Genomic DNA, 15,000 nt, shown 5'->3' on the forward strand with positions numbered 1-15,000 from the left:
TTGGTGTGTGTACCTGTGTAACTCACACACACACACACACACACACACCTTGGCCATTATCTCCATCACCGCCCTGATGAAATACTTCTCCGACGAGCAGAAAAGTGTATCCAGAGGAGAAAATCATTATAAATCTGATCATGTTTTGACACTTTTATACATTCTGATCACGTGACACGTGAAACAGTTGGAGCCAGCATGATGAATGAAAAGAACCGATTTTCTTCGTTTAGAACCAGGTTGCTGGTTGCTGGGCGGACGTGACATCAGCAGACTATTGAATCCTGTTATCATGATAAATGAAAAGTACCACTCATTATCATTGTCCATATCGAAATTGAAAACTTAACGTTCTGTCTCATGATTTCTGTTTTGTAAATGAAGTTTATCCTATCATGTGTGTCAAATATGATGCGTACTGCTATGTGTGTCAAATATGATGTGTACTGCTATGTGTGTCATTAAAATCGCCGTGTTTTTTTCTTACTTTTATTATCTGTCTTTATATATTTTAAGAATCTACAGCACATAGAGCCTGATGAAATTGGGGTGATGCGCTATACAAACGCTATTTATTATTATTATTATTATTATTATTATTATTTATTATTATTATTATTATTATTATTATTATTATTATTATTATTATTATTATTATTAATATAATAATAATATTATATATTATAATATATAATAATAATAATAATAATAATAATAATAATAATAATAATAATAATAATATAATAATAATAATAATAATAATAATAATAATAATAATAATAATAATAATAAATTAAGGGGGAAAACTAAAATAATTTTAATAAGTAGAGAAATAACAAAAAAGACAACAAAAGGATGATGGGGGCGGGGGGGGGGGGGGGGGGGGGGGGGAGTAAAAACGGAATGGGTAATAAGTCGTTTTATTTATTTATTTATTTTTAAACATCCCGCTGCTTTACTTTTTATATTATTTGTTTGTTTTTTTGTTTTTTTTTTCCACCGTGTGTCCATTCTGCCATTAGAATGTGTCAGCTTTGCACTTGGAACTTACAATAACACACAAACTACACATGTGTACACATCTACACACTAAACACGATGTCTTTTCATAAGTTTGTTGTCTTTTATACCACTGTGTTTACAATTGATTGTGATCCACGATTATTTTTTTTAATTTTAACGAGAAAAACTGATTATAGTTGTATTCCATTTGTTTCCATTCTCTATAAACGCCTTATATCCATGAAAGTAAAATTTTGCAAAGCCCGTTGTTTGGCTTCCAGGAAGTACAGTGTAGAAAATACATAGGTAAAGATATATATATATATATATATATATATATATATATATATATATATATATATATATATATATATATATAAATCATTAAATATATAAATAAATTTTATAATTAAATAAATAAGTAAATAAATAAATAATTTAATAAATAAGTAAATTGATAATAGACCAATTAATGAATATGTAGATAAATACCAGAATATTTAAATAGAATAATAAATAAGGAAGTAAATGAATATTTAAATAAATGCATTAATGAATAGATAGATAAGATATAACATGATTATAAACAACTGATTATAAACAAATGACTGAATCAGGGAAAGTCTATTTCTTGTTGTTTATATTTTATATTATATTTTGACATTTTTCTCGAAGGCTAGTTTTTACACCAGTGTACATAACATTAACATTCTTTTTCTTTCTGTTTTCTTTTTTTTTTCGGTATTACTTTCTTTCTTTAACATAGTCATATATATATATATATATATATATATATATATATATATATATATATATATATATATATATATATATATATATATATATATATATATATATATTATATATATATATTGATATATATATTATATATATATATATATTGACATCTACCATTGTACAAGTTACCATTACAACCTAAGATAGTATCATGTATAGTTTTTTTACACATAAGGAAGTGTAAGTCACGAAATATTATTGTTATTTTTAAAAAAATAGAGTTTCATTCGAATCTGCATGATGGAAATTATGACTTGATTGGTTTTTATAGTCGCCTCCTCATGTAGTTATATATATTTAATATATATATATATAATATATTATATATATATTTATATATATATATATATATATATATATATTATATATATATATATATATATATTATATATATATATTTATATATGATATATATATGTTGTATGTGTGTGTATATAAATGTGTGTATTGGTAAATTTATAAATGAAGCATGAAATACTTAAATTGTGAAAAGATGGTTTAAGATACTGATGATTGAATACATGTATTGATAAAGTAAGGCCCATCTTGTATCCCCCCCCCCCCCCCTCTCTCTCTCTCCACCATTTTCCCCATTCTATCACGTAGCACATTTAATGGTGAGTCTACACCAGAGCTGCCTGGTTGAAAGTTCAAAAATTCGTAGCTCCCAAGGGAAATAGAAGAAAGAAAAAAAAGAAAGAAAAAGTTACCTTAAATAATTTTAGAAATAACTTATTTGCCCTCAGCTTGATCCAAAAATGATCCACAAAGCTTTTAAAACAATCCAAGGAACTAATTTTTCCTTTTCAACAAGATTTATTGATACAAAGAGGCAAATACTGTCCTGTAGCTGGAGACAAAATTCGTATGTCTACTGATGTTTGGTAGTCCTAGGCAGGATTGGTCTAGACTATTCACATACAGCTGTAGGAAAAATTATAACCCCGTTCTTTTTAACGCCAATTCGATATCCTGTTAATATTCTGTAGTCCAGACTTGACGGTATGAGAAGAAAGAACATTGAATAGTCAGCAACTGATGAATTCAATTGAAGAAAAGCAAAATGTTAGGGCATTGGTTTACAGATTTAAATTTTCAATTCATTTTAATCTGAACATAATGTAAACATATAGCATTTTTAATAAAGGGAAAAGGAAGTAATGACAAAATAACAATTACTTTGATTGAAAAAAAAAATTATAACATTTCCACATTTCCCCCCAAAAACGGTCAACACGTGGTTGAGGGGACGTGGTCAGGAAATCCTAACGCAAGCATTACGTCATCTCAACGACGCGTTGATTGGTGGGGTTATGGGTCACTGTGGCCCAATGGTTGAACTTTGACCCCCCAATAACACCCACAATTCTCCATTCCAGAGAGCCAACAACTCGATCCTCAAGGACCAGACGGACGAATTCAAAGCTGGAACTCTTCCAGGCAATGAGAGCGATAATGTCAAGGTACCTCCCCCCCCCCCCCCAACCCCCTTTTGGTTAATGTCAGACTGGTGGTTTTGTGTATTGCTATGTAACGCTGTAAGCAGAGCCCCCCCTTCTCCTCCTCCTCCTCTCTCTCCTCTCCTCTCCTCTCCCTCTCTTCCTTCTTCCTTCTTCTTCTTCTTCTTCTTCTTCTTCTTCTTCTTCTTCTCTTCTTCTTTCTTCTTTTCTTCTTCTTTCTTCTTCTTCCTTCTTTCTTCTTCTTCTTCCTTCTTCTCCTTCTTCTCTCCTTCTTCTTCTTCTTCTTCTCCTTTCTCTTTCTTCTTCTTCTTCTTCTTCTTCTTCTTCTTCTTCTTCTTCTTCTTCTTCTCTTCTTTCTTCTTCTTCTTTCTTCTTTCTTCTTCTTCTTCTTCTTCTCTTCTTCTTCTTCTTCTTCTTCTTCTTCTTCTTCTTCTTCTTCTTCTTCTCTTCTTCTTCTTCTTCTCTCTCTTCTTCTTTCTTTCTTCTTCTTCTTCTTCTTCTTCTTCTTCTTCTTCTTCTTCTTCTTCTTCTTCTTCTTCTTTCTTCTTCTTTTCTTCTTCTTCTTCTTCTTCTTCTTCTTCTTCTTCTTCTTCTTCTTCTTCTTCTTCTTCTTCTTCTTCTTCTTCTTCTTTCTTCTTCTTCTTCTTCTTCTTCTTCTTCTTCTTTCTTCTTCTTCTTCTTCTTCTTCTTCTTCTTCTTCTTTCTTCTTCTTTTCTTCTTCTTCTTTCTTCTTCTTCTTTCTTCTTCTTCTTCTTCTTCTTCTTCTTCTCTTCTTCTTCTTCTTCTTCTTCTTCTTCTTCTTCTTCTTCTTCTTCTTCTTCTTCTTCTTCTTCTTCTTCTTCTTCTTCTTCTTCTTCTTCTTCTTCTTTCTTCTTCTTCTTCTTCTTCTTCTTTCTTCTTCTTCTTTCTTCTTCTTCTTCTTCTTCTTCTTCTTCTTTTCTTCTTCTTCTTCTTCTTCTTCTTTTCTTCTTCTTCTTCTTCTTTTCTTCTTCTTCTTCTTCTTCTCTTCTTCTTCTTCTTCTTCTTCTTCTTCTTCTTCTTCTTCTTCTTCTTCTTCTTCTTCTTCTTCTTCTTCTTCTTCTTCTTCTTCCAACATCTACAATAACAACCGAATCACCGTCTCGTTTCTTCTAATTCCCATTCACCACATTTTGTTCCCAGTGGCAACAGCGGAAGCAGAGAAACGAAGAGTACAACGCGTTCCTGGCGAATCGAAATCAGAGAGGCCGTTTTGATGACAAGAAACAGGGAATGGTAAGGATGATTACAACAACAACAACAACAACAACAACAACAAAAACAACAACACCCCCAAAAAGACAACAAACAAAAAACAACAACAAAAACAACAACGACAAAACAACAACAACAACAACAAAAACAAAAACAACACACAATAACAAAAACAAACAACATAAACAATAACAACAACAAAAACAAAAAAACAACAAAACAATAAAAAACAAAAACAACAAAACAATAAAACAACAAAAAACAATGAAAAACAACAAAAACGAAACAACAACAAAACAACAAAACAACAAAAAAACAAAAAAAAAACACAAAACAACAAAAAAAAAAGAAACAAAAACAATAAAACAATACAAACAACAAACAATAAAACAACACAAGAATAAAAAAAAAATAATAACAATAATAATAAAAAAAAAAAAAACAAAAATAATCAGAATCAGCAACAGAATAATAATACGACAACAATAACAATCAAAATAAAGAAACAATAATAATACAACTAGCAATATTATAATATAATGGCATGATAATTATTATAATAATAGTATTAATAATAATAATAATAATAATAAAATAATAATAATAATAATAATAATAATAATAATAATAATAATAATAAATAATAATAATAATAATGACATAATAAACATGTGAAATCTTAGTGCTTTCCATGAATCGACAACATTTGTATGTCTTTCCCACAGAGAGAAAACATCAGTTCACTTCCCAGACTGAATTATTCCAACTCAGCTCAGGTTTGTTGCACAACTATGCGCTGTGTGTGTGTGTGTGTGTGTGTGTGTGTGTGTGTGTGTGTGTGTGTGTGAATAGATATATATATATATAATATTTATATTTTTTTTTTAATTTATTTTTAATAATATTTATTATTATTTTTATATTTTATTTATTATTATTATTATTATTATTATTTTTTATTTCTATTATTATTATTATTAATTATTATACATATTATTATATTTTATATTATTATTATTAGGGGTTTTGTATGTTATTATTATTATTATTATTATTATTATTATTATTATTATTATTATTATTATTATTTTAATTATTATTATTATTATTATATTATTATTTTTTTTTTTTTATTATTATTATTTATTTATTTTTTTCATTTTGTTTGTTTGTTTGTTTTTGTCTAATGTCGGGGTGTTTAGTACTTAGAATACTCACCTTCCGTGCAAAGGGACCAGCATCCATCCTTCGTGCAGTAGGGATTTTATCGGACACCTTGTCCACCCATCAGTGATTGGATAGCTGGGTCTGCTAGATCTGGAGGAAAGTACTTTGTGACAGACAGCGTCCAACTAACCCAAAGGATGGCAATTAATTGCTACTGATCGTATAACACTGTAAAAACATCTAAAAAACTCTTTTATGTGAAATCGTAAAGGTTTGATTTGTTTGGGTTGGAAGAAATTTGGCATATTGATGCTTTTTGGACTTTTTGGATATACCATGACGCTTGGAATCAAATTGGCAGGTCCTAGGATCGAGTCCCATGGTTGGGATGAAACGTTGAGTCCTTGGAAAAGGCACTTCTTTTCACATTTCCTCAGAGCACTTGTAAATTAAATCGTTTTGACTACATTTAGCTCTCTATAATTGCTCAAGAGTTGTTGTTTGCTTGGCACCCTTTTTAAAAGGCTTTGAACACATTAAGTGGATATTGCCTTACGTATGAAAGCTGAATTCTTTTTCGTTTGATTTGTTTTGATTCGCTATTTTTGTTTTGTTTTATTTTTAAAAAATTGTTTTTAAACATCAACTTGTATTATTTTGATTCGCTATTATTGTTTTTTTTTTTTTTTTTTTTTTTTTTTTTGTTGTTGTTTTTAATTTGTTTTTAACCATCAACATCGAGATAAAAAAATCTAGGTAAATCTGCATCTGACAAATTATAACGTTTTTTTTTTTAAAAAAGGGAATTAAAGATTTTTGTTTCTGCACATTTTGATAATGAAATGAAATTGTAAGGCTATATCACATGTCAGTGTCAGTGCAATGACGTCATCAGTCGGAAGGTGAAAATGATGGATTTGCATTTATTTTGACATTTTCTGAAAGAATACGTTCTCTGTAGCATTTTAATCATTATTTGAAACAAATCGGGCGATTTTTCATGAAGTTATGGTCAGATGTATGAGAAAGGTATCCTGTAACATTTCTCAAATTTCAAACTTTTTCAACTTGACAAGCTGTAAAAAATGTTTAGAAGTGAAATTAAGCTTTGATATTTCCCGAAGTTTTACAAAAAGGTTGATTTAATCATTTATGACAAGAACTCAATTTTTAAAATAAAAATTGATCTTCTAACTAAACTTGGCAATATCTCAGATCAAACCTTTTCACCATCCGACTGATTATGTCATTCACTGTAGCATATTATCGTTTCATTCATTATCTATCAGTGTTGATGGGGTAAATCCACGATTTATTTGATAGTCCACCTTTATAGAACAAATACACCCCCCTCCCACCCCCCTCGCTAATCAATGGTGTGTTGTGGAACACTCAGGTGCAGTTTCCCACTTCAGAAATTGGCTAGAGCACTGATGATAATTAATTTATCATCTCAATTACTCTAAACGTTAGCTAATCGGTACAGTAAAAATGGGGCTTACCGGTAATTGTGTAAAATGTTCCTCCTTTTTCCCTTTATTTTGCCACCATCAGCACCGATTTCTGTCACATGCTCCAATCTATGGCCAGAACATTATTTTATTTCTCATTTTATTTCTATTTATTCTGTTCCAGTCGGTAAGATTGTATGTATTGTCTTTTCATCATCGTCTCCTTGTTTACATTGTATTTTCATCATCGTATCCTTGTTTACAATTAATGCAAAAAGTTAATGCTTGAAGCGGGAAGAAATGAATAACAACAGTGATAAAAATGGATTAGAAGCTTTAATTTCATTTAGAAAGACGGATGATGTAGATGTTCCGGGTTTCCCCTTTGTCAAGAAAATAAGATAAAGATGTCTAGTGCCTCAATCAATCTGATTGTTGATAAAGGGGGGTAAGCCCAAAGCGCCTATATCATATTTGTCGTAGTAGTAAAAAATAAATAAATTGTTATTGTTTACAATTAACACAGGCCGTCTGTAGCACACTGGCCATTCAAACAGATTTCACCCCTATATTGACTTACTTGACTTAGATGCCTTTCGCGTCTCGACCGAAAGATCGGGTCGCCTTGGCTGTTTCCAGTATTTCCTGTGTGAGGTGTCTCCAATATTGCCGGTCGTCTGCTAGGGTTCTCAGATTTTCAAGGTCCCCTGCCGTTATGAGACTAATGCTTTGTCCAAGTGTTGTGAGGTTTTTGTTTAGGATCACAGGGAGTGTTGTGATCGGTCTTCCTCTGAAAAGGTTCCCGTGTTTTTGGAAGTATCCCGACATGGCTTGGTTTGCTGGTATGTTTTTGTCCCTGCGTAGTATGTGACCGAAAAGTTGCCATCGTTGTTGTAAAATGTCAAGGGAGATTGGTCTTTCTTTTGTGATCTTATAGAGTGATTCATTTGAGATCTTTTTGGGGTATTTGATGTCCAGTACCCTTCTTAGCTGTGTGCGATGGAAGGCATCCAGATGTTCTTCTTCGGATTTTGTCAACGCCCAAGTGCCGCAGTTATACAGAAGTACCGGTTTTACAAGAGCATGGTACAGTTTCAGTTTGGTTTTTCTCTTTATTTTGTCACCTCTAATCCATACATTGGTGAGTTTACTGAGTGCGGCGTTTGATAGCTGTTTTCTTCTTTGTACATCTCGGTGTCTCCAATTAGTGAGCCGACTTTCTTTGTTCTTTTCCATTCCTCTTTGTTCCTCGATATTGTTGTAAATTCGGTTTTATTGGCATTGACTTGGAGGTTATATTTCATGAGGGTATTTTGTATGATGTCTATATTTGCTGGTGTTGATCCAATAAAATCGACATCATCTGCATAGGCGATTTCTCTAGGGATTGCATTCTCAATATGAGTCGTTGGTTTTGGAATGACTTTTCGAACTTCTTTCAGAGCGTGTTCTAAGTATATTGTGAACAGAATCGGGCTCAGACTATCTCCTTGGGGGGTCCCGATGTTACTTTCGAACTGCGTCTGTTTTGTGGCCCCGTATATCCTTGGTTGTATCTTTGTGTTGCTGAGGAGAAATCGGATTATTCGGAGCTCGTCTTCGTCTACTATTTCTGTTAATATCTCCAAAAGTTTTCCTCTGTCGATCGTATCAAAGGCTGCGGACATATCGATTCCGGTTATTGTTATGGATATGTTTTCTTTGAGTGCCTTTGCTGCCAACCATTTATGTGTCCATACAACGTCCGATGTGCTTCGGTCTTGGCGAAACCCGCTTTGGCTATGTGATAGGTATTTTTCTATTTTCGGTCTAATTCTGTTGAGGACAATAGTTGACAGTGTTTTTCTTATGGTATTCAGTAATGTTATTGGGCGCAGGTTGTTTACGGGTCCTTTCGTTTTTCCTGGTTTTTGTATTGTAATTAGGACACCGCTGTTTATGTCCCAGTCTTTGTGTGTTGAGAATGTTTTGTTCATTATGTTTGCAATGCTCAGATCCAGGGAGAGTGTACCGCATTTCAGCAATTCAGCGGGAATTTCATCTTCGCCTGGGGATCTGTTATTGTTTAGGCACTTTATGCTATTTCTAACTTCAGTTGTTGTGATGCGGTTGTTTAGGTCTCTAGGGTTTCCTGAGAAGGGCGATATTTGTGAGACTTGTTTGTGAAATTTTTGCTGGAAGTGGTCAGTTACAATGTCAAGGATATCGTTGGGATTTGTTGTCTGTTTGCCAAATTTATCCTGTAGTTTTGGGTTCTCGAATGGTTTTCGGTTCAGAGATTTCGTCGCTTTGAACATAGACGATGCGTTATTTTTGGACTTTTCTATGTCTTCCACTTTTTTGTCTAATTCCTCGTTTCTGTGTTTTATTGTAAGTGATCGAATTGAATGCAGTATTTTGTTTCGTTCCGTTTTCAGGTTTATTATTTCTTCCGAGTCTTTCGTGTTTTGTATCCTGATCCTAAGTTCTTTTTGTTGCCGCGATAGATCGTTAATAGCGATGTTAGGCGTTCGATTTGGTTTGTTCTTAGTTGTATTAATAGAGCCTGCACTTTCTTCCCCGCATATTTCATTGCCGCTTGCGTCTCTTTCCATTCATTGTTTGGATTGCTGTTTTGCTTTATTTTAAATAGACTTGAGTTAAGTTCATATTGGTAATGAATGCGACATTCTCGCTCATTTACTATTTTTGCCGTGTTTATTTTGACTGCCGTTTTACCTTTCTGTCTTCGTTGTCTGTACACATTTATGTTGAAATTCGTTTTTACAAGTTTGTGATCGGATGTTAGCAGTGTACCACCGTATGATCGCGAGTTGGTTGAGTAGTGTTTATGGCGGTGTCGACATATGATATAGTCTATTTGGTTGTGTATTGTTATCATTTTGTCTTGGGTTTGGTCTTTCCTTTGTCCTACCCATGTTGTCTGGTGTCTTGATGGGTGGTTGAAAGCACTGTTTGTTATGAAAAGTTTTCTCTGTTCACAGAACTGGACTAATTTTTCTCCGTTATCGTTACGTTTTCCTTTTGAGTATGATCCTAAACATAGTGTGTCACTGTCGAGACGTTTTCCTACTTTGGCATTAAAATCTCCAGCAATTATTAATATTGATTTGTTTCCTATTTTGTTCAGTGTATCGTCTAGGTCTTTGTAAAATTTATCAGTTTCCTCTGGGTATTGTTTTGCGCGTTGACTTGTTGGTGCGTAAACATTTACGATTGAGATAGTGAACGTCTTCTTACCGTGATCGTCTTTATTATCGTTATTCTGGTTCCTTGAATTGATCTTACACTTAAGCTCAAGAACACATATTCTGTCCGAAACATTCCATTCGTCACTAGTCAAATCCCTGCAGTTTTTATTTATGAGAAATCCACATCCATAGTGAGGTGAACTGGAAGCAAAGCACAGCAGTCTGTGACCATTTATTGTTTGGTCGACGCCATCTTGGATCTTCGTCTCTTGTAAACACAACACATCGATTTTATAACTTTCTAAATCTTGACACAGTTGTTCCTTTCGAATGTTACTTTTAATAGATCTTAAGTTAAATGAAGGACAACATGGCTGACACCTGTTGACATTGAGCTTCGGCTCAGTGGATAGTCTTATGTTTCTATTTATTCACTGTGTGGAATCTTTAATTTTTACCTGATGTGGACTAATCTTAATATTGGAACTTTTAACTTAAGATCTATTAAAAGTAACATTCGAAAGGAACCCCTATATTACGTATAGTATAACCCATTGGCTCTAAACGATTGTATGCCGAGATGTGTACTTTGTGCTGGGAAGTCACTCGAATATTAAATTGATTGACCAGAAATTATGTGATTTAAAAAAATAATTAATATTTCCCTTTTAAAAAGAACTATGTTCTTTCTCTTTTATAAAGCAATTGAATTTATTTTTTGATATTATTATTATTATTATTGTTATTATTATTATTATTATTATTATTATTATTATTATTATTATTATTATTATTATTATTATTATTATTTATTATTATTATTATTATTATTATTATTATTATTATTATTATTATTATTATTATTATTATTATTATTATTATTATTATTATTATTATTATTATAGTCTGGTATAAAGGTAATTCAATGCTTTCTTGATGCCTGGTGGAGGCGATTTTTGTTGCTGCTGAATTCTGTCTATTTTAATTTCTTCCATATGACATAATAATCGATAACCCACAGTCTCAAAACAGTGATATATCTGGGTGGTTTACACGGTGATCATTGAATGTCATATAGCCGTAGTCATGAAGTGGAGGTAAAGTTTATAATAATATGCTCTCTTGAGAACAATTGATATACATTTGACACCGCTTCATTGCACACCATCGGGAGTTCGGCTCATTGTGTCGATTAAGCGGAGTGTGCGATTAAGCGGAGAAGCTAATAATAGCATCTAAGCCCGAGCTTTCCTGTGCAATTCATGTAGGACCTTCCATTCTGGGTTTTCTACGGGCTTGGGACCGTCATGTTCAAGACATGGCCTCGTTAGAATGTTTGTTTCTTAATTTTTATTTTGGATTGGTTTTTAGATGCTGTTTGAAGACTGGTAGACTTTCACACTGTCGGGTTTTAGGTGGTAAAGAATTCCATACGATTGGAGCTGAAAATGCAAAGTCACGCTCAGCAAACTTTGTTCTTAGGATGTTTTTCTCCATTAGCGAAGAACTGGCGGATTGCAATTTCTAAACATTCTGTTTATTCATCTTCTTCTTCTTCTTCTTCTTCTTCGTTCCCGTCACGTCACATGGTCAGTCCGGTCTGGTGAATGAAGCCCACAGTGGTCCTGAGGTTGTCCTCATTGCCGTACAGCTTCTTTGAGTATGGGGTTGGGTCAGGCCAGAAGTTCCTTCTCAACTGGTTGTACCTTGGACATTCCATTAGGACATGATGTCCATTTTCATTTTCAAGTCCGCAGTCACATTGTCCAGAGGCACCTGCTCTGGACATCCTCCACATATGTTCCTTTAACTGGTTGTGTCCAGTTCTCAGTCTGAAGATGATAACCTGTTCATTTCTGTCGAGCACCTTGATTGGGTCATTCATGTTGTATTCTGGGTGCTTCTCTCTCCATCTCTGAGACTGGATAAATTTGGCCATTTTGTTAATTTCTCCTGTTGAGTACGTTGGGGAGGGTTGCTGCATGCGACTGCCTGCCTTTGCCAGTTGGTCAGCGATCAGATTTCCAAGTATCCCACAGTGTCCTGGAATCCACTGCAGTACAATGTTGGTAAACTTGCTTAGCTTCATGAGGTCTTCCATCAAGGCGTCTATATCATCCGCAAAGGACATCATTATATCCTCCAGAATTTTCTTAGCATCTGTTAAAATCACTATGTGTCTTGGTTTTTCATTTTCTGAGAGGATTTGCTTAACAACAGCTTCATGGATTGCATCTGCCTCTGACTTGTAGATTGAAGTGCGAGTACCAGTCGGTTTGCTGATCTCCTTTTGTTGAGCATTTGTGTACTCGATGTGCACTCCCAGGCCCCCGCACGTGTGTTCTTTATTGCATGAACCATCGGTATAGATTCTTGTCCATTTTTTTTCAGGGTAGTTTTGATCTATGCACTTCTGTACAGACTTCTTGATTTCTTCGCCGTTTTGTTTATTCATCTTTAACTTTGACATTGAATGTCTTCTACATTCAAGTAACTTTGTAATGCAATAAAATGAAGAGTGCCAAAATAAGATTTATATAATAAGGTGCGCAACATCTGAATTAAGTATTGTTGATGAATGTAATATTTGTCTAATAATCAAGTCAAAAGTCAATAAGATAAGATAAAATAACACAGAAATGCCTCATGTGTTCGTTCGTCTTCACTTCTTTTTATCAAAAATCAAAAGCCAAAAATCAACAACATTCCAAACAGTTCAGAATAAAGGCAAATTATAATTTCGTAAACAAAGGGAAGTAATACAATAAATTCTTCAGTCATCTATATTTTCAACAATGAATAACAGGATACTGTTACACCGACAATCAATTTATTTTTTAACATCCAGATCAATTCGACACAATTTTTGAGTCAATGAGTCACATAATATTACCATTTTGAGATTGTGTGTCACATATATGACAGGTGACAGATGTAGATTGACATTGGTGGGTTGGTAGATTAGTCATCGGATAGCTTTGAAGTTGGCAATCATCGCCTGATGGGAATTCCCCTTTCTTTTCTTTTTTATAACTAACCAATTAGAGCATTAATTTATCCAGAAAAGAGAGAGTCACGCAGACACCTGTGGTGATAATAACAAGCAATGAAGGGAGTAGAGAATGGCCAGTACACAAAGGAGAATAAATTTTGTTTTGCTGTGATGGGAATTTGAACGCAGAACGCGACTGTTACGGCACCTCTGCCTGGCCGAGAGAAGGACGTTCTGCAATCCGTAACAGTCACGTCCCGGGTTCAACTCCCCATCATTGCAAAATATTGGATGTGTTCTCTACTGTCTCCTGACATTTACTTTCTCACTTCATGTTTTGTTGTTAAGAACATGTTTTATATCATTTTTTCTCTCAATATTCCTTCATTGGATGAAACGAGTGTAGATACAAAAGTACCTGTAGTTTTATTATTACGGGAACCTGGCTTTAGGAACACTGACATATATTTTTCATATTGCTAATTTTTTTAGTTTAGAACTTATATCGCTGTATGTATCATGTAGGCGTGCTCGTTGTATTATAGGTGCTATTCTGTTCAGTCTTAACAACAGAGGGACACTATATTGTAACTTTGTATCTTCATATCCAACCACGTCAAAGGCAATGCCTGAAACAATCAATGACTCAATTTCCTATTTGATATAGTCAATGTATATTATTTCAAATTTAATGATTTAAATATATATACATATATTTTTTATTTAAGAAAAAACTATTTTTTCCCCTTTTTTTTCTCTCCTTGGTGGGGGGGGGGGGGTCCCGTCCTTTTCTGATTTATGATTTTGCTTTTTAAAATGAAAAAAGAAAAAATCAATAATTTCCTTTCTGTTAAAAAACAAAAACCAAAAATACATTGATTGCATTCCATAGCCTAATATTAATATGGAAACTCTTGTAGATTTTTTAAAATTTGAGCTATACGTGAAACTAAAAATGAAAATCGGAATAAGAATATGTTTGATAAATACAAACTCAAAATTAAAAAAAAAAACTATTTTTTTTTAATTAAGGGGGATCGAAACTAACAATACCAAAATCCTTAATTGGGACAATTTGATCAAACTAATAATGTTTACACATAAGGCATTTTGTAAAAAAAAAAGTTTTGGTAAAAGAAGATATTTGAAAATCTCTTCGTTGCCATGGAAATGGCGGCCATATTGGGAAATAAACACTTTTTTGGGGACTCCACCATTTTATTAATTCTTCTTTGATTTTGATTTTTAAAGTTGTTACGTCAAATTTAAGGATGGTTGTAAATAGTCGGCTACTTAATTTTATAAATATTCACTCTCAAAGGCTTTAAAAAATGGTATTTAAAAAAAATGTGAATAAAATTTCTTCACTTTTTTAACAATATTAAAAAGAATATTATGTTTTACCCCCAAAACTATTCAATAAAAACAAAATCAAAGGAGCCAGCCATTTGCAGTAACATATCAGCTAATTTAGTTCCAAATTTAAAAGCTCTAGCATTAAAATATTAGAAATGGTCAAGTCCCATAAATGTTATTGTGATAAGATAACAATTTTGAGCAAACTGCAATTCGATCAGATTTTGATCCCACTGACGTTGGCTAGAGGTTTTGTTTTTGAATTGCATTTTTGACTGTTTTAAACCATTAATTCGGCAAAGATATGGGTTGAAATGAAATAATGAATGAATAAATTGATAAAAAAATAA

At 32.9% G+C, this 15,000-nt stretch overlaps 1 protein-coding gene across 2 annotated transcripts in view; it reads left to right on the forward strand.

Moving 5' to 3' along the window:
• The window catches only part of LOC144970426 (uncharacterized), a 227,617-nt gene that overhangs the window by 83,702 nt on the left and 128,915 nt on the right, over nt 1–15,000 (forward strand). For both annotated transcript variants that reach the window (XM_078910058.1, XM_078910067.1), the window contains 3 exons: nt 3,180–3,263; nt 4,422–4,514; nt 5,219–5,269. In XM_078910058.1, the coding sequence (XP_078766184.1) occupies nt 3,180–3,263; nt 4,422–4,514; nt 5,219–5,269 (228 nt within the window). The remainder of the gene's footprint in view (nt 1–3,179; nt 3,264–4,421; nt 4,515–5,218; nt 5,270–15,000) is intronic.

This window comes from Berghia stephanieae, chromosome 1 (assembly GCF_034508935.2).
Source record: "Berghia stephanieae isolate SIO BIC M18660-M18661 chromosome 1, UCSD_Bste_1.3, whole genome shotgun sequence".
NCBI classification, from domain to species: Eukaryota; Metazoa; Mollusca; class Gastropoda; order Nudibranchia; family Aeolidiidae; genus Berghia; species Berghia stephanieae.